At 35.6% G+C, this 20047-nt stretch overlaps 1 protein-coding gene across 10 annotated transcripts in view; it reads left to right on the top strand.

Annotated features, from left to right (window-relative positions):
• CDKL3 (cyclin dependent kinase like 3) overlaps window positions 1–20047 on the top strand; it is a 50965-nt gene that overhangs the window by 13313 nt on the left and 17605 nt on the right. For 9 of the 10 annotated variants that reach the window (XR_003035397.2, XM_024994563.2, XM_059888363.1 and 6 more), the window contains 9 exons: window positions 4803–4981; window positions 6210–6322; window positions 7693–7832; window positions 12176–12264; window positions 14427–14580; window positions 14687–15015; window positions 16131–16221; window positions 17579–17741; window positions 18783–18880. Coding sequence is in view for 9 of the 10 variants with exons in the window: in XM_024994563.2 (XP_024850331.1) it covers window positions 4803–4981; window positions 6210–6322; window positions 7693–7832; window positions 12176–12264; window positions 14427–14580; window positions 14687–15015; window positions 16131–16221; window positions 17579–17741; window positions 18783–18880 (1356 nt within the window). In the remaining variant the exon portion in view is untranslated. Of the gene's footprint in view, window positions 1–4802; window positions 4982–6209; window positions 6323–7692; window positions 7833–12175; window positions 12265–14426; window positions 14581–14686; window positions 15016–16130; window positions 16222–17578; window positions 17742–18428; window positions 18713–18782; window positions 18881–20047 lie in introns of those variants that run through there. The other variant, XM_059888364.1, reaches the window with a different exon arrangement.

Raw genomic sequence — 20047 nt, 5'->3', positions numbered from 1 at the left:
AGATCAGAATTTCCTATGTCTCAAGGTTTTCAGTTGTAACTGTTTGTTAGTTATTTTCCTGAACTAATTTGTGAAGTCTGTATTGTTTGTCATGTATGACCACTGAAATCTCTGCTCAGTTAGCTTACTGGTCAGCTAATGTTTGAACAGAGATTTCCTTAAATTCTTGAAACTAATAAATCTCTCAGCCATATTTACTGGGTATTTACTGAAGGCTCCTTCTCTCTCTGTGTTGGGGCATTTCTTCAGTGTTTAGGCAGAAAGTTTACAACTTAGCCCTTCTTGCTTGTGTAGAACCTAAATTCCACCAGACTTGAGAGCTTAGGGACAATCTCAGGTCTTTCCTAGTGTGTGCACAGCTGGACATGTACCCTTCATGATTCTCAGTAATATGTTGGAACTTTGCAGATCTTTTATGGACATCTCACTCCCAGCCTCTCTTTTTAATTAAGTATTTTGGTCAGCTTGTTGTTTGTCCTGTTATAGCTCCCTCAGGTGGCTATAATGTTATTTGCTGCTGCTGCTAAGTTGCTTCAGTCATGTCCGTCTCTGTGCGACCCCATAGACGGCAGCCTACCAGGCTCCTCTGTCCCTGGGATTCTCCAGGCAAGAACACTGAAGTGGGTTGCCATTGCCTTCTCCAGTAATGTTATTTAGTAGCTGCTAATTGTTTCTGACAAAGGCCCTTTGCCCTGGGCGAGCTCTGAGTTAGGTCAGTGAAGACAAAACTTCTGGTGGAGTTTTCCAGTAATCTGACAGACATGTTAGATAATGACTGTTACCTGGGAATGGGGCTTTGGAGGAGATCCAACGCTATAGCTAGGAGATACAGCTTCCTCTGGTGGCTACTAGGCTGCTAGTTTTCAGCATGATTTGGGGGTGTTGGTCTACCATGCTACCAGGAACTGGGGAGTGGGGAATAGAAATAGGATAACTCAAGAATACCAGTGGATCATATGGTGAGGTTATGTTTTCACTTTTTGAAGAAACTGGCCTAAGTGGCTATACCATTTTATATCTCCACCAACAATGTATCCGTTTTTCTGTGTCCTCCCAGTATTGTTATTGTCTTTTGATTATCACTATTCCAGTGGATGTGAAGTCGTATCTCTCTCTCTCTTTTTTTTTTTTTTTTGAGCAGTAAAACTGTCTTTATTCACCAATGACATGATCATTTCTGTAGAAAATTTTATGGAATCTACAGTAAAGTTAAAAGAACTAAGCTGTAAGTTTGGGATTTCCCTGGTGGTCCAGTGGTTAAGATTCCATGCTTCCAATGCAGGGGGCACGGGTTCCATTCCTGGTCTGGAAACAAAATCCCACATACCACAACTAGCCAAATAAATAAATAAAAGTATTTTTTAAAAAAAGAACTAAGCTGTAAGTTTATTAAGATTGTAGGATAGAAGATCAATATACCAAAATTATTTGTATTTCTGTGTATTAGCAAACTCAGAAACTGAATTAAAAATACCATTGTAATAACATCAAAAAAGAAAATACTTAGAGAAAATAAGACCTATACACTGAAAACTATTAAACATTGATGAGAAAAATTAGAGAAAATCTACACACATAGAAATACTGTTTATAGAGGTCTCAGTGTGATTGTCAAAGACCAAAGAGGATGTTGTTAAAACAGAATTTTAGAAGTTGGAATTCAGAGAGTGCTTGATTCTCAAAGATAACAAAATTCTGCATGTAGTCAGGGTGTTAACTGTTAAATAGAGTGAACATATTAGGGTGTCAACTGAGTGTATCTTTATGCATGTTTAGAGTACTGAGGAGGAGAGAGCAATGGCACCCCACTCCAGTACTCTTGCCTGGAGAATCCCATGGATGGAGGAGCCTGGAAGGCTGTGGTCCGTGGGGTTGCTGAGGGTCGGACATGACTGAGCAACTTCAGTTTCACTTTTCACTTTCATGCATTGGAGAAGGAAATGGCAACCCACTCCAGTGTTCTTGCCTGGAGAATCCCAAAGATGGGGCATCTGGTGGGCTGCCGTCCATGGGGTTGCAGAGAGTTGGACACGACTGAAGTGACTCAGCAGCAGCAGAGTACTGAGGAGGAGGGTCACGGCTGTGTAGTAGGCAGAATATGTAAAGTGATATTTTAAAGTGCTTTTCCATGTCTACTTTTGCTCATGTTATATTCTCAGATCTTGGTATAGTACCTGGCATGTAGTAGTCACTCAGTAAAAGTTGTGAAAGTAAAGAGGGACTAACAAAGTTTTACAGATGGTGCCTTTAAGCTGATTCATTACCCTAAGATAATTATTTGGCCAATTAGGAGGAAGACTTGAGGCAGAACAAAAGCTAAACCCAAAAGCTTATAGCAATAAGTTATATAAAAAAGGAAAGATCCCAGAATTCTGTCACCAAGATATTTTCACTTGTGCTATGATACTTTGCTGGTGATGAGAGTATGCTTAATGCATTGATAAAGTTTTTAAACGCCTTCTTTGTTTCAGGCACTGTACTGGGCATGGGGGATATAGCCTCAACAAAACAGATACACATCTTACCCTCATGGAACTTACTGTCCAATGGGAATGACAAGTAAATAGGCAAATAATAATAAAGCACGACAAATAACTGTGAAGGAGGAAATGTAGAATAATATGTAAAAGGAACCTCTATTGCAGACATCTCAGCTGAGACATAAGGAAATAGTTGGCGAGGCAGTGTTCTAGGCGGCTGGAACAGCATTAGCAAATGCAAATGATGACACAAACCTGGAAAATTGGGAAACTAATATTCTATAGGCTAGGGAAGAACAGCTGAGAATGTGAGCAGAGGCCAAATCCTGTAAGTCCTTACCAGCCATTTTATGTAGCTTCAGATTTGTCCTATGGCATGGGGAATCCTTGAAGGAGTGACATAATCATACACATGATTTTAAAATAATACTCAGATTTCATTGTGGGCAATGAATGGGAGGGGATCAGAGGGAATTCAGGGAAACCATTTAGTAAGGTAATTTTGATGAGAGAGCTGAGGGACCTTGAACTAGGGAGAGAAGTGGATGGAGAGAATATGGGACCTGAGGGAGAAATATGCCTTGATTTCTGGCTTGAGCCTTGAGGTCAATGTTGGTTCCATTCACTGAGCTAAAGGACTCTTAAGAACAAATGGGTTTTGGGGAGAAGATAGTCCATTTAGTTTTTAATTATCTGAGTTTGTGGGAGTGTGTGGGTCAGCCTTATGGGACTTCTTGCAGGCTTCTTCTTCTTATGGAAACCAAGAGAAATATCTTGGTTAGAGATAGAAATATGGAAATCATTAGTATATAGATAGTCACTAAGGCCTGTAAGAGTAGGTGAGATTGAGATGAAACAGCCATAGGTGGGAAGAAGCCCAAAAGAATATGGTATTCCCATAACCAAGTAAAGAAAGTGCTAAAAAAAAAAAAAAAAAAGTAGATGAGATTGTGCAAGAAACAAGATGCATGAGAAGAGAAGCCTAAGACCAGAACCCTACATTTACAGACAGAGAAAAAGAAACTGCCATTGGAGGAAACTGGTCCCAGAAGTCAGGAATGGAGTGGTTGCCTATATTTTTACACTAAGATGTCTAGTGAGGGCTTCCCTGGTGGCTCAGCTGATAAAGAATTGCCTGCAATGCAGGAAACCTGTGTTCGATCCCTGGGTTACAAAGAGCCCCTGGAGAAGGGAACAGCGGCTACCAGCTCCAGTATTCTGGCCTAGAGAATTCCATGGACTATATATAGTCCATGAGGGTCACAAAGAGTAGGTCACGACTGAGCAATTTTCACTTCACATCTGGCAAGATATGTATTGAGGGGTGTCTGTTGGATGTAGCAACAATGAAGTTGTTGATGACTTTGGCCTGGACACTTTTTAAAATTATTTTTTATTGGAATATAGTTGTTTTGCGAGCTTCCCAGGTGGCACAATTGGTAAAGAATCCACCTACCAATGCAGGAGATGTAAGAGATGCGGGTTTGATCCCTGGGTCAGAAAGATCCCCTGGAGTAGAAAATGGCTCCCCACTCCCATATTCTTGCCTGGAAAGTTCCCTGGACAGAGGAACCTGGTGTCCTACAGTCCATTTGGGTCACAGAGAGTTGGACACAACTAGGGGACTAAGCAAATAGTTGTTTTAAATTGTGTTAGTTTCTGCTGCACAGCAAAGTGAGTCATATATATATATATATTCCCACATTTTTTGATTTCCTTCCCATTTAGGTTTCTGCAGAGCATTGAATAGAGTTGCTAGGGCAGTTTGAATGGGGGAGCAGAAGACAAGATTGCTCACCTTCCACTTGAGCAGTGAATGAGTGATCAGAAAGTGAATAAGTAAAAATAATGTTTTCAAGAAGTTTAGCTATGAAGGAAATGAGACAAGGGGCAGTACCTGAAGTGTGACATGGGGTTAATGGAAAGTTAAACTTTTTCCATTAAGTTCTTTTTTATTACTTTTTCTTTTAGGAATGTGATTTATCTTTTCAGTATTACCTTCATTATTATCTTTTCAAGGGGTTGGGACGATCCCCTGGAGTAGAAAATGGCAACCCACTACAGTATTCTTGCCTGGAAAATACCGTGCACAGAAGAGCTTAGTGAGCTACAGTCAGTGGGGCACAAAGAGTCAGACACAACTGAGTACACACACACAACTATTTATAGTTACATATTTTTGCACTGTGTAGTTAATCCTTTGCATGTGGTAAGAAAATAACTTTACTATCTTAATTAGCTAGATTTTCTCTTAATTGTTGAGAAATGTTCTAGATAATGAAATCTCATTTCAATGTATTACATCTTCTGTTTGTTTTTTAGATCATTCATCGAGATATAAAACCTGAGAATATTTTAGTATCCCAATCAGGAATTACTAAACTCTGTGATTTTGGTTTTGCACGAACGCTAGCAGCTCCTGGAGATGTTTATACAGACTATGTGGCTACACGCTGGTACAGAGCTCCAGAATTAGTATTAAAAGATACCTCTTATGGAAAGTATGTATACTTGGGGATCCTGCCTGGCCTTTCCTAGCCATCTCTTTTTTCCCTCGGTGTTATCTGTCACCTGAACTACTGACAAACTCTGCCTTCTGCATCTGGGCTTGGGAGAGAAAAGGGACACCCCCAAATAGAGCAGAGAGACCCTAGACATCTATCCTGCTGCTGTTGATGTTGCCACACTTGCCCCTTGGAGCTGAGTGGCCCCAGCCCCAGGAAACTTATGCAGAAATCTCTCAGGCTGCCATCCATGCTTGCCTTAAGCTGTGCCCCACCCTTTACAGAGTGGCCTCCTTGCTTCTCTGTAGACTCTAGATTCTGCAGACATTTTAAAATCTACTCTGCCAGAGTTATCACAAGTTTCCTAGTTCCTGAGTATGGCAAAGTCTTTGCAAACACTGACAAATAATAATTTTTAAATTGTACTAGATATTTCAAAAAGTAGAAAGGCCTCAGTCTGTTGTGAATCAGTAAAAATAGTATAGGAAACAACAATCTAATAAACAAATAATGAATCTTGAAGAATGTAAAGACACCATCAAGAGTGTGAGGGTTACAAATTCCTCTGTATCCTCACCAGCACTTGTTATTATCTGACTTTTGGATTCTAGTTATCCTTATAGGTGTAAAGTGGTATCTCCTTATGGGTTTGATTTCCATTTCCTTGATAACTAATGATTTTTGGACTTCATTGTTGATTTTTTTTATGTGCTTATTGACCATTTATATATCTTCCTTGGAGAAATTTCTATTCAGATCCTTAGCCCTTTCTTAAATTGGACTAGCTTTTTATTATTAAATTGTAAGAATTCTTTGTATATCTAGATATAAATTCTTTATCAGATACTTATTTGCAGATATTTTCTCTTATTTAGTTGTCTCTTGATTTTCTTGATGGTGTGTGTCATTTGAGAAACAGAATTTTTAATTTCGATGAAGTTCATTCTGTCTGTTTTTATGCTTTTGGTTTTGCCAAGTCCAAGACTGTGAAAGGCCTCTGTTTTAAGAGGTTTGTAGTTCTAGTTCTTAGATTTATGTCTTCCATCCATTTTGAGTCAATTTTTATAAGTGGTGTAAGATAAGGTTATGGACATAGGTTCAATCACTGGTTGGGTAACTAAGATCCTGCAAGTTGCACAGCATGGCCAAAAAAAAAAAGGGTTTTTAAGAAAAGATGTTTTATATATTTCTCCATGAAAGAGTGATTTATTCTTGTCTGTTTCAGACCTGTGGATATCTGGGCTCTGGGCTGTATGATCATTGAGATGGCCACTGGAAATCCCTATCTTCCTAGCAGCTCTGATTTGGATTTACTTCATAAAATTGTTTTAAAAGTAGGTAGGTATTACTGAAATGTACTGTTAAATGCCTAAATAAGTGTTTTCAGATAAATTCTGCTTGATTTTCAAATTTAGTCTCTCTTTATAAGAATAAGGAAGCATACTGTTTTGATAGATGAAAGTAGATGGATGCTTTGGGCTGATAAAAAAAATGTAGAAAAATTCTGTTTTTGAAAATAATATATTTTTTTGCCTGGATGCAAATAGCTGTACCATGTTGATGGTTGATACTAAGAAAAATAGTAAAATAGGAACCTACTTCAGTTTGTCTGAAAGTTGTTATAAAATTTTGACTTCTACAAATATTTGCTTCTTTCAAAGAGGACTTTTAAATAATAGAATTGATTTTGATTTTGATGCTCTTTTAAAGTGCTTGGAAATAGAAAACCAGTTGTTTACTAAGAAAACTTTTATTAACCACAGTAGATAAGCAGATAGCTAAATATCTTATTCAAAAATATGTTTGATGATAGCTGAATTATTTGATGATCTGCTTTGACTACCCAAACATTTTCATGGTTAGTGTTGCTCATGGAGTTTCAAAGATATATTTCTGATTGAGGAGCTTGAGCAACCTATTTTGTGATGAGAAAGCTATACATAAACATAGAATTACAGGATCATGAGGTAGGTACTTTGAACAACTCTAAAATCTGTGAATCTGGATAAATATTGGTTAAAGATACAGTTCACACCCTTAAAGCATCATACTCTTTTCTGTCATATTTAAAATTCTGGTTATGAGATTAATGGTGAGAGAACTCTAGAGATGATGGGATCAGTTTTGTCGTTTTACAAATGACAAAACCAAGATACAGAAAGGGAAGATTTGCCCAAGGTCACAGAACTAGTTAAGAGCAGAACTAGTGGTAGAACTTAGCTCTTTCCACTCCTATTTATAGTTCTCTACATTCTGCTACTAATCTGTAGCCTTGTTTTTTCTTTACAATATTTTTATTTCTATATAATTTTAGTATTTTAGCTGTTTTGAATAAGACTTTGCTGATAAACACTTGCTAGATAAACCATTTTGATACCCTTATAGAAATACGTAAAACTTTGAATGTAAGCATTATATATTATGTCTTGTATTTTGAAAAAACAAAATGCACCTGTGGTTTTTTATTCTCTACTGCCTATGTCCTATCAACAGATTACTGGGGAACTCACTTTTTTATGCTATATTCAGAAGGTAGTTCCTTATGCTATATTCAGAAGATAGTTTCTTGTTCAACTTTTAAAAATTGAGAGAACTTAATTGTTATTCTTTCTTTTAGTAATTTGATGCAGACCATATAACAATTTGATTATTTTGATTGTAGAATAATATCCCTGTTTTCTTATGTATGTATTTTTTTCTCTTTTCAGGCAATTTGACACCTCACTTGCAGAATATCTTTTCCAAGAGTCCCATTTTTGCTGGGGTGGTCCTTCCTCAAGTTCAACATCCCAAAAGTGCAAGAAAAAAATACCCAAAGCTAAATGGATTGTTGGCTGACATAGTTCATGTATGTTAAGAGATTAAGGACTTATTTCTTGGAAATTTGCATAAATTATAATACAGTTTTAAGATATGACTTTAATGACATTCCAAAAGGATTCATGGAGTAATATTAACTGTTCAAAGTTACTATATTCTTCTGTGTTTATGTCTTTAGTTCAGAGAAGTTAAAAGTCACAGACTGTTAGAACTGAAAGGCCCCTGGGATAATCCGGTCTATTCTTTTTTGTTAATTCCAATTTTATTGATAAACTGGAAATTTTTAAGGATAAACTGGAAAATGTTAAGGACTTACCATGTTGATCAACACCTCTTAACAGCCAGTCTTCCCAGCAGTCTACCCAAGAGATTTCTTCCTTGTACAGTGATATTCTAAGGTATGTCAAGGCATTGGCAGCTATAGTTGTAATGTTGTTTGAGGATATACCAGTGCCAAAATTCAGGTTGAGTTGGAGAAAACAAAAACGTATAGCACTTTTAAATTAGTTTAAAATTTAAATTTTATTTTGAACTGCATAATAAATATACCAGCATACTTAGAATAGAATTCAAGAAGTGAGAGAGCTACTTGCTTCTGTTTATTTTCTCTTCCCAGCCAATTTTCTTTCCCAGGGTCAATTAACTTGTCTTACTTCTAATGTACAGCCCTTAAAAAAAGTGGTAATCTAACTTCAAAGCAAGTATAGCATGGTGTTTATGAGAGGGCGCTCTGAATTCACATGAACTTTCTTTAAAACCCAGCTCTGTTACTAATTAGCTCCATAAACTTGAGCAAGTCAATCTCCATGCCTCAGTTTACTGAGTTATAAAAAACATTAACAATATTTATCTTCTGGAGCTGGAGGATAAAATGAGTTAATGGTAGAAACCTTCTTAGCACAGAGCCTTGAATAAGCTGTCAACAAATGTTGTTAATGTTAACTGTTGTTGCTGTCTTTTAGATAAAACAAAACATGACATGTAACATCTAAAGACTTATCAAAGGAAGAAAGTTGTTTCTTTGGTAACTGTAAAGAACTAGAGTTTATTAAAGGATCAGTTTTTTTTTTGCTACATTTTCCACTTTAATTTCTTTTTTTTCATGTCATAGTTTTGATTTTACAAAGAATACATAATGATCATAACAAAATAGAATACTTGATAGAGAAGTTAACATTTTCCCAACCCCCACAATCCAGGAAAAATTACTGTTGATGTTTTGGTTTATATACTTTTCCCAACCAAATACATGCATAACTGTTTATGCTTTTTAAAAGGTGTCATACTTTATTGTGGTTTAGTCACTAAGTTGTGTTTGACTCTTTTGTGACCCCATGGGCTGTAGCCCTCCAGGCTCCTCTGTCTATGGGATTTCCCAGGCAAGAATACAGGAGTGCATTGCCGTTTCCTTCTTGAGGGGATCTTCCCCACTCAGGGATGGAACCCGCATCTGCTGCATTGGCAGGCAGTTTCTTTACCACTGAGCCACCTGGGAAGCCCTGTCTTACTTTACACACTGCTATGTAACCTGTTTATTTTCACTTAGCATTATAGTTTAAGCATACTGCCATGTCAGTAAATATGGAGCTGTGTCATAATTTTAGTGCTTGCATAGTGTTTCATTGTATGACTATACTATAGTTTATCTTGAAATTTTGGACATTAGGTTTCAGGTTTTTTCCCTTGCTGGTAAAGATGCTACAGTAGACATCTTTTATATGTCTGTATGAACTTGTGGTATTATTTGCTTGGGATAAATTCCTAGAAGTGTGACTGGTAGGCCAAAGGGTTTATACTTGTTAGGACTTTTGGCATACCTAGCTATTTTTCCCTCCAGAAAGATTTTATAGATTTATACCCAAGTAGCATTGGGTATAAATCTCTATTCTCAGTCTAACATTGAATATTATATATTAAAAATATTTGCAACTTAATTAACCAGAAATAAAGTATATTTTTAAAAATTGCGCTTTCTTCATTACAGGGAAGTTGGACATGTTACTGACATTAATTGGTCATTTGTAGTTCTTATTTAAGAATCCTTAAACTATTTGTGATTTAAAGTATACTTTTACATTGACTTGCCAAATAATCATATTAGTGTCCTGTTTTATATGTTCTAAATACTTTTTTCAACTTGAATAATCCAGTGATTTGGAATGCCACATTTATCATAGACAGATTGCTTATACATGCTGAGGTATATTTGTATTTCACTGATTTCTCTCCTTATTCTATTACAAGTACAATTTTGAGTATTATAACATTCAAATACATCTTTTTTTTTTGGTCACACCATGCAGCTTGTGGGATCTTAGTTCCCCAACCAGTGATTGAACCTGGGCCCTGGCAGTGAAAGCGCTGAGTCCTAACCACTGGACCGCCAAAGAATTTCCTAAAATACATCTTTATACCTGGTGTAGAGCATGTATTTTTTTTCATAGATTTAAAAATTTTAAACAATATTATAATGGTATAATTTCTATACAGTAAGCTACATGATTTCAGATGTACAATTTGATGAGTTTTGGTAAATGTATACATACCTGTGAAACCACCACTACAATCAACATACCTAAAATTTCCATCACTTCCCAAAATGTCCTTGCATCCTTTTGTCATCCATTTTTCCCTTCATTCCTGTCCCTAAATAACCACTGATTTATTTTCCACTATAGTTTGTATTTTCTAGAATAGTCTGTAAATGGAATCAAACAGTGTATATACCCTTTTATGTCAGTCTTTTTTAACTCAGCGTTATAGTCTAGAGATTCAGTTCATGTTTTTGTGTGTATCAGTAGTTTATTCCTTTTGATTGCTGAGTAATATTCCATGTATGAACATATCACAATTTTTAAAAAAAATCTGTTTCCCTGTTTTGGGTTGTTTCCTCTTTTTGGCTACTACAAGTAAAATCGCTGTTGACATTCACTTCTAAGTCTTTGTGTAGGTGTGCGTTTTTATTTTGCAAGGGACAACAGCCAGTCTGTTTCTCAAAGTGTCATATTTTACATTTTCCAAACCAGGGCAAACGTTTAACTTCTGTAAATTATACTGTTTACAGAAGGAATATTTATCTGCTTCCAGTTGGCTGTGACCTTTTAGCATTTTTCTTCCTAAGTTTTATTGATGGGTAACTATTAACGTTCTAAAATAAGCACATACTTTTAGCTAGTTTCAGTCTTAAGGATATGACTATTCTCACATCATAAAGACGATAATAGACTTTATGAGTCAATTTTTTTAAATTGTGGTAAAAAAAAAAACCAACCACGTAACATAAGATCTATCCTCTTAACCAAATTTTAAAATGTACAGTATGATATTGTTAACTATATGCAAATTCTTGTATAGCAGATCTCTATAACTTTGTCTGTGAATCAATTTAAACTAGACTTTGTGAAATAATCAGAAGTGTAATGTTATGTGCAATTACTTTATACATTCTGGATTTTAACTATTGTTTCCATTTATGAGATCTTAGACCAATTACTTGAACTCTTTGGGCCTTAGTCTCCTCATCTGTACAATGAAGATAGTAGTAGTACCCACCTTGTAGGGTTGTTGCTGGGATCAGGCAATAGGAAAAGACTAGATAGAGTGTTGTATGACAAACACATAATAAGCATAAATAAAAGTTACCTATTATTAGTATGTTTTGCCTTCTTTTGGAGGAAGAATGAAAATTATCAGGCAAATGGCTTTTATTCAAATTATGTCTTTAATATTTGCATTAATGTATTCTAATTATGATTATTTGATTATATGTAGATTCATTATATACAACTTATTTTCTGATACTCTTACTTCACTGTCTCTTTGTTTTGTGGGGGTTTTTTGGTTCTCAGTTGAAGTAATCCCAAGTGAAGGGAAGCAGAAAATAGCTGTTCTGATAATGGGTTATTGAAGGATTTGGGGGCTTGGATATTTGTGAAATTGTTTTATGCCATATAAAAAGCATTGAATTAGGAATCAGACAATATGAGTTAAAATTCTAGTTTGGCAAATTACTAAACATGCTTCTAGCTCTATAAAATGGAAATAAGTTATGAACTTTCTTCCTTACAGAGCTAGATAAGAGGACCAAAATGAGCTAATTAATTCCTACTAATTCCAGCAGAAATAGACTGACTTCTGTTTTGGCTAGAAATAGGACATTTAACCTGTAGTACTGCTTTACAAGTACAAATTTCTTACGGAAACAAGTGGTCAGAACTCACTGTCAAAAATTCCTGAGGTCTAAATTCTATCTTTTCAAGAACTCTTTTAGCTCTGGGTAATTAATTATACCTGCATTTGTGAAATTTAACATTTACCTTAAGGAGACATGTTACGAATTTGTTTAACATGGAATCTTTTTTCATTTTCTAGGCTTGCTTACAAATTGATCCTGCTGAGAGGATGTCATCTACCGATCTTTTGCATCATGAGTATTTTACTAGAGATGGATTTATTGAAAAGTAAGCATTTTGAGTGAGTGTGGACTTTTTCGTGTTTTGTATTAGGAAATTTTACTACCATGAAAATTGCTACATAGGTTAATGTTACACAAAAGAATTCAGTTTATCAAAAACTTACTGAGTTTTTGTATTAACTAGATATATGGTAGACTTACAGATGTCATGGTGAAAACTCTAATAATAAAAATAGTGCAGTTAACATTTATTACACAGTTACTATGTCCTATACAGTGAGCTAAGCTCTTCACATGCATTTTTCAATTCTTACTATAGGGCAGAGATAACATTAAATAAACCATCAATACTTTTTAGCCTTGTTTCCACTTAGATCCCTGACTCAGAATAGTCCAGTTTTTCCTCTTGATAGCATCTCTGACCTATATATTATAATTAGCATTCATTTCCCAGATGATTTTTTTCCTCTGCTTTACTAATTATCTGTTGCAGTTCCTGTTGTTTTATTCTCCCCACCAAACTGGAAGTTCCCTGAAGACAGGGACCATGGCTCTTAAAGCCTTTCTCTGTCCCACATTGTATCTAAAATATATGCTAACAATGTGGATTCATAAATCAGCCATGCTTCTTTAAAAAAAGAAAACACCATTTTATATTTGGGCTTTGAAAGAAACAGGAAAAGTTTGTTAATTGCAAAATTATTGTTTGCCTTGGAGTATGAGGCAGAAACATAAATATCAATTTAAAATGTGTTGGAGTTAGGATCAGGCATAGGAAAGTCCAGGACCTCCATCGAAAACAGACTGAAGTAGAAAAAATCAAAGAAAAGGGAACTGTTGAGAGTAAGTAGAACCTGAAGCATTTCAAGAATTTTATTCTAAAACAGAAAATGAGAAGATATATTAAAAGTGCCATTGATGAGAAGTATCAGTTATTGAATAAAAGAGTTGCTTCCTGTCAATTCTATATAGACTCATTTGATTTCTCTTGGATATTTAGCTATTGGGATTTTACTATCACAGGGTGAAAGTTCTTGAGTTCCACAAGGCAAGGAAATTTTAACAGAAATGTGCCATTTTCTTATTCAGCCGAACTAATCACACTGGTTTTTTTTTTTTTCCCTTCATCTCACACTTACCCTTTTATTATAATTCTAGGGAAGATTTCATTCATGGTAGAACTTATTCAGTCTCAAACTGATAGCAGTAGCTGCTTCAAGAAGGGAAACTGTGTAGCTCGGGGAAAAGGGTGGAAAAGGAGACTTTTCAGTATAACCTTTTGAGTTTTGAGCCATACAAACTGGACTTTCTATTTAAAAATAAATAACTTTTATAAAAAGCCAAACTAGGACTTCCATAGTGGTCGAGTGGTTAAGAATCTGCCTGCCAGTGCAGGGGACATGGGTTCAACCCCTCGTCCAGGAAGATTCCACATTCCGCAGGGCAACTGAGCCCATGTTCCAGGCCACAACAGCTGAAGCCTGTGTGCCCAAGAGGCCATGCTCCGCAACAAGAGAAGCAACTACAATGAGAGAAGCCCATACACCACAACTAGAGAGTGGCCCCTCTCTACTAGAAGGGCAACTGGAGAAGCAGTGTGCAGCAATGAAGACCCAGTACAGCCAAAAATAAATAAATAAGTATATATTTTTAAGTCAACCTAAAGCCAAAACAATCTCGCTTCAGTATTGATGTATTCTATTATAATTCAAAAATATTTCTCTAGAGTAAGATTTTAGAAACTAGTTCATCTTTAAAGTCCTGTTAAAAGAACAGGATTTAAATGTACTCTTGGGCACACAGGCTTCAGCTGTTGTGGCATGGAACATGGACTCAGTTGCCCTGTTAAAAGAACAGGACTTAAAAGGGACAGAGTGGCCTGAGTCTTCTTTGAAGAGAATAGTACATTTATCAGGATTGAAAGCAGTGTTTTTATTAAGTAAGCTTTACATCACAAAAGAAAACTAATTCATATGTCTATCTTGTGAAAGTTTTATTAATAGTAAATTACCATGGAGAAATTGTTGAAAGATGTATCTTTACCAGGAAACAACCTGTATTAGGTAAATATTGTGCCATCTCTTGGCATGCATTACTGACAACTTGTTTATGCTGTAGCTCAAATGTAAGTTAATTGATTAAAAGGTCTTTTAAAGATAAAACAGTATCTACATAAATAAAATTATTTGATATTGCTTGTTTTATCAGATTCATACCAGAACTGAAAGCTAAATTGCTCCAAGAAGCAAAAGTCAATTCATTCATAAAACCAAAAGAGAATTCTAAAGAAAATGACTTTATGAAAGAAGAAAGAAAAACAATTTATACCAATACACTGCAAAGTACTTCAGTTTGGGGAAAGGTAAAAACTGATCTTATTTTTAGCTAGTATAACTGTATTATAGTTAGTACTCTAGTGATAAAAATAACTGTTCTCCTGACTCAGATTTTGGATGTATCTATTCTAGGAATTGGAAAAAGAGAAAAGGCCCAAGGAGATCAAAGTCAGAGTTACTAAAGTTAAAGGAGGAAAAGGAGATATCTTAGAACCAAAAAAGATAGTGTGTGAAGGTGGACATTGTCAACAGGTTGCAGCTGAAATTGCTCATACTATGTCTCAAGATACAAAACCTGTAATCAGTGAGCCCCCAAACCCTGTCAATCCCAGCACTAACGCTATAGGCATGAAAGACGATCCATGTGCTGGAGGTGGTATGGTAATGCCACCCATCAATCTAACTAGCAGTAACTTGATGGCTTCAAATCCCAATTCAAACCTCTCCCACTCCAATTCAAGGTGAGTTTTAACAGAAAATGAACAGAAGGAAATGGACCTAAGTTTTATAATGTTTTTATATAATGGTATTTCAAAGAAGCAAGTTTGTAATGTCTGTATATAAACTGAATTGGAAGGTGTATTGAAATTATAATCATATAATGGGCCATTACTAAATTCTTCTTAAGAATGCTATAGAAGAAATTAACTTTTCTTGGCTATGCTCTAGGTGTGTGGTTTTTCACTAATGCAGTTTGCAAAAACCTCATTTTGAAAAAAAGGCCCTCAGAAAAATTACTTCCCATTTGAAGAGAAAAATGTAATGTGACCTCACTTTTGGTATTGATGTGCCTTCATATAGCAAAGTAAGCTTTATTTTCCTATTGTAGCAAATTATCTAAATGGAAAAAAGATAGTTGAAAATAATTTTATGTAGTCAGATAGCTTTTCAAGGTCAAATATTTTGGGAGAAAAACATACTGGATCAATTTTAGATTCAACTACCAATACAGATTTGAGACACTGGTACCATGAACCTAATTAATCAAGGGCAGTGTGACGGATGGATGGCAAGAGTCTGTCTAGCAAGGCATCAGGGCCAGTTCTAAATTTAGGGAACTGCTATGGCTCTAGATGGAAAAGGAGGCTCGGTTCAGCATCCTAGAAGATTAGTTCAATCCTAGCAGGCTGGTTTGGGCTGTAAGTTGTGAAGCTTAGGGGTCTGCAGAGGTGGCAAGTGGACATGTCTATACAACAGACTACAGACAGCAAGTGTCAGTCGTTCTTGAGGTAACTCCCAAGCCATGGTTGTAATAACCATAATTATAAACTAGCCTTGGTCAAAAGCTCAGAAATTCATGAACCCAGTAGTTAAGAGATCCAGGTTCAGAACAGATAGAAAGGACCAAGTGGGCCAGCTGGAGTAACCCCACCCACAGCATGGTGTCACCACCACGAGTGAGTTGTTCTCTGCTCTGTTTTTACCTCTTAGAGCAGTTGGTACTTAAGGACTAACAATTGCATTTTGGCACATGTTCAAACAGTGGACTACCATGGTATAACTTATCATTAATTAAGCTAAAACAGAAGTATTTCTGAGGAATTTTAATAACTTCTAATTTGTTTTTAAATAATAGGTTAACTGAAAGAGCCAAAAAGAGACGTACGTCTTCACAATCTATTGGACAAGTTATATCTAACAGGCATGAGGATACAGGTTCCACTCAAGTAAGGCAAGAACCTCATCATTAAATTACGTCCTTTTTCAGCATTATCCTCTCACCCTGTGTCCTTGTCTTTGTCTTTAGGGCTCTAACATTTTTTTTTAATGTGCTTTTATTTTCCCCTTTTACCCTGGAGTGAAAATAGGTCATCATTTCCTTAATGCTTTCACAGTTTTAGTTAATTTCTTATAACTTGATTTGTGTATTCAATGAGTGACTTGGGGGAAAAAAGGTAAGATTTTCCTTTAAAAATCACAAGACTCTTTGATTTTTCACTTCAAAAAATGATTTTAATATCTTACTTTATAGATTAAGAGCAATTGCCAAATAAATACATCTTACTTTTCCCAAGAAAACATAATTGGTGTCATTCATTTCCCATTTTTCACATAGGAAAATAGTTTACTTTATAATTGAAACAGTGTTATTTATAATAATAAGACATTGAAAACAACACATCCATCCAAGAACAAGTGACTGGTTAAATATGTTAGAGTTTATCCACATAATGGGATACTGAGCATTACATTGTGGAAGTATTCATTAACCTAAGAAACTTTCTATCATCTGTTGTAAAATAAGCAAAAACAGGTAGCACAAAAGTTTTTCCAGAATGCTGAGTTTACAAGTAATTTTTTCCTTTGGGTTTTCCCAGTGTCCAGAGCACATCATTTTGTAAATTGAAAAATAAGTTATTAATAAAATGAACCAGAGCAGTTTGTTCAAAATCAGAGTGCAATGAATAGGATAAAAAATTAAAAGTTGAGACTGTGACTCTCATGATCAAGACTATTCTCAGAATATTGAGTAAGCTAAAAAAATTTATGAAATTTTTATTGGAGTTTGATCCGTTTATATGTTTGATGATACTCTCTTCTACGTCTTTTTAGAAAAAATGATTTATCTTCGGCTGTGCTCAGACTTTACCGTTGCACAGATTCTCCTCCAGTTGCAGCGAGCAGGGCCTACTGTCTAGCTGTAGTGCCGGGCTTCTCACTGCAGTGGCTTCTCTTGCCGTGCAGCACGGGCTCTAGAGCGTGTGGGCTCAGTAGTTGCGGCTCTCGGGCTCTAGAGCACAGGCTCAGTGGTTGTGGCGCACCAGCTCAGTTGCTCCGTGGCATGTAGGACTCTCCCAGACCAGGGATTGAACCCTTGTCTTCTGCATTGGCAGGCGGATTCTTTACCACTGAGCCACCAGGGAAAGCCCTCTCTTCTACTTCTTAATTATTAAAATAACCTTGCAAAGACTAATTTTATGCCTATCTTACACCATCCAAAAGGCTGGAATTTGTTGGCTCCTCATCCAGTAAGTAGTTACACACCTTTCTTCAAATTAACTCTTGTTTGTTTGTTTTTTTTAGAGCCAAATGGAGAAGTGTGTGTTTAATGAGCGAACCAGCCAAACTGACCAAATGGCAAATGGAAACAAAAGGAAGCTGAATTTTCCCAGATCTGACAGGAAAGAATTCCATTTCCCAGAATTGCCTTTCATAATACAATCAAAGGAGATGAAAGGAATGGAAGGTACACATTTGTTGCATAGTTTTACAAATCTCCAGATAGAATATTTTAAAAAAACTTTTTTGGTAATATAACTTACATTTATGATTTAGGTAGAAAGAAGTATGTGTGTGTGTGTGTGTGTGCATGCTCAGTCCCTTCAGTCGTGTCTGACTCCGTGTGAAGCTGTGGACTGTAGCCCTCCAGGCTCCATGGGGTTCTCCAGGCAAGAATACTGGAGTGAGTTTCCATGCCCTTCTCCAGGGGATCTTCCTGATCTAGGGATCGAACCCACATCTCTTACATCTCCTGCACTGGCAGACAGGTTCTTTACCACTAGCGCCACCTGGGAAGCCCCAGAATGGACTATATTGCTAGGCAAAATATTTTCATTGATGAAAAAAATTATTTTCCATAGTGAAATAAAGGGTAAGACTTAAAGGAGATAATTTTAAAGAAGGGTTAAGAAAATTTTAAAAATAAAAATTTTATTAGCTCAATTTTGTTGAAATGTTAGAATAGTATTTGAGGAAGATGTTTTTGGTTTAGTATATGACCTAGGGTAATTGCAGTTTCCTCTGTTTTTCTGTGATAACTTGCCCATGTAATAGCCGGAATGATGTATGTGTGCTTCAGCCATTCAAGGATTTAGTCAATTAAGATTTTATAACATGTATTGAGCTCATAAAATGAAACTCATTTTTTTTGCAGTCTTTTCTTTGAAGAACAGTGACACCTTGTGAAAAGATAATATAATAGCAAGAAAATAGTACTTGCACAGCTCAAGAGGAATTATCTGATCCATTTAACAGTAATACTCAGAATTTTAAAAGTAAATGTCTTCTTTATTTAGAGGACAGACTGGTAGACTATTTGTAAAATTATATAACAAATCATTTATGACTGATATTTTATACCATTACAGCTCATGATTTGTTTAGTTCCTTTATAATAAACTGAGAAACTGACTTTAGTGGATATCAGAATTTCCATTTGAAACTCTTGAAAAGGAAAATAAAATTTCAAGGTAAGAGTAACAAGTTCTTATATATATTTTTGCAAAAGTGAAACAGATAAAAGTGTTGAAGAGGGAATCAAAGAGAACGGATTCATCTAAAATACCAACTTTACTTAATGCAGATCAATATCAAGAAAAACAAGAGGTAAAACTTTTTATTGATAGCTTTTACTAAGTAATGATGTTTAGAACATTTGACTTAGTATATAATTTTAGTTATTACTGTTGGAAAGTTAGATAAAATTTCAAAATTCTGTAATCTTTGACCTCTAGAAACAGAACTATATTTTCCTAGAAAATTATAAAGGTTTTAAAAAATGTCTTATTTTTGAGGGTAGTAAATTTGAACCCTCATTTGAATGTTGAGTGATTGAATATATGCTACCCAGAGAAAATAGTATGTGTGTTATGTATACTACTTGGTGGTAGGTAAACCATGCCAGAGGAAAGGAATAGTGGTATAAACATAGGATTATCCTGGCCACAAGAACATATATATTTTGTCTTTAGCCTTTTTCTTCCTATTTTTTCCTCCAATTTATTCCCCCATCTCTGCTCTCTAACTACTGTCCTATTTTCACAAAGATATGCTCTCAGCTAAGTATCAGATAAGCTTGAATTTCATTTGGGGATCTTGAAGCGATCAGTATCTATTATAAATTAATACTTTTTAAAGGTTTTTTTTTTAAGGGAAAGGGATTGTGCTGAGCATCCACTGAATTAAATTATATTAACAGCCTTCTATCCTGTACACCTGTGAGGTCATCAACTTTGTTATCTTGGTTTCTTATTTTCTAAATAAAATTGACTACATTTTTATTTGTGATAAAATTAGCACATACTTATTAAGGAAATTTGAGGAACTTATAAAAATAGAAACCATCATCTGAAACTATGTAAGAAGGTATTTTTAACTAAGTCTATTAATTTCTAAAACATTAGGTAAGAATTATCAGACACTGTTAGATATACTTTCACAGTGACATTTAGGCCTTATTCCTGGCCTTGAACTTGTTGACAACTCCACAATCAGTTTTGCAGAGAAGAAATATTGTCTAGATAGAACAAGAAAGGCATTAATGGTTATTTTTTAGTTTGTTATAAAAAAGAATAAGGTGACTTCAAACGTTTAAACCTGGGTGACTTACTGATGTCACAGCATGTTGAACAGCACACCATTTGCACATTTTTTGAATAATCGGATGAGGTAAGGGTCTTGAGTTTGGGTGGACTAGTAATGTGCTACATGTGTTTGTCCTACCGTGCTGTGAAAGCCCTCAGAACTAAAATTACATTTTAATTCAGGAAGAAA

This window comes from Bos taurus, chromosome 7 (genome assembly GCF_002263795.3).
Source record: "Bos taurus isolate L1 Dominette 01449 registration number 42190680 breed Hereford chromosome 7, ARS-UCD2.0, whole genome shotgun sequence".
Classification (NCBI taxonomy): domain Eukaryota; kingdom Metazoa; phylum Chordata; class Mammalia; order Artiodactyla; family Bovidae; genus Bos; species Bos taurus.
This window is presented reverse-complemented; position numbering and strand designations above follow the sequence as displayed.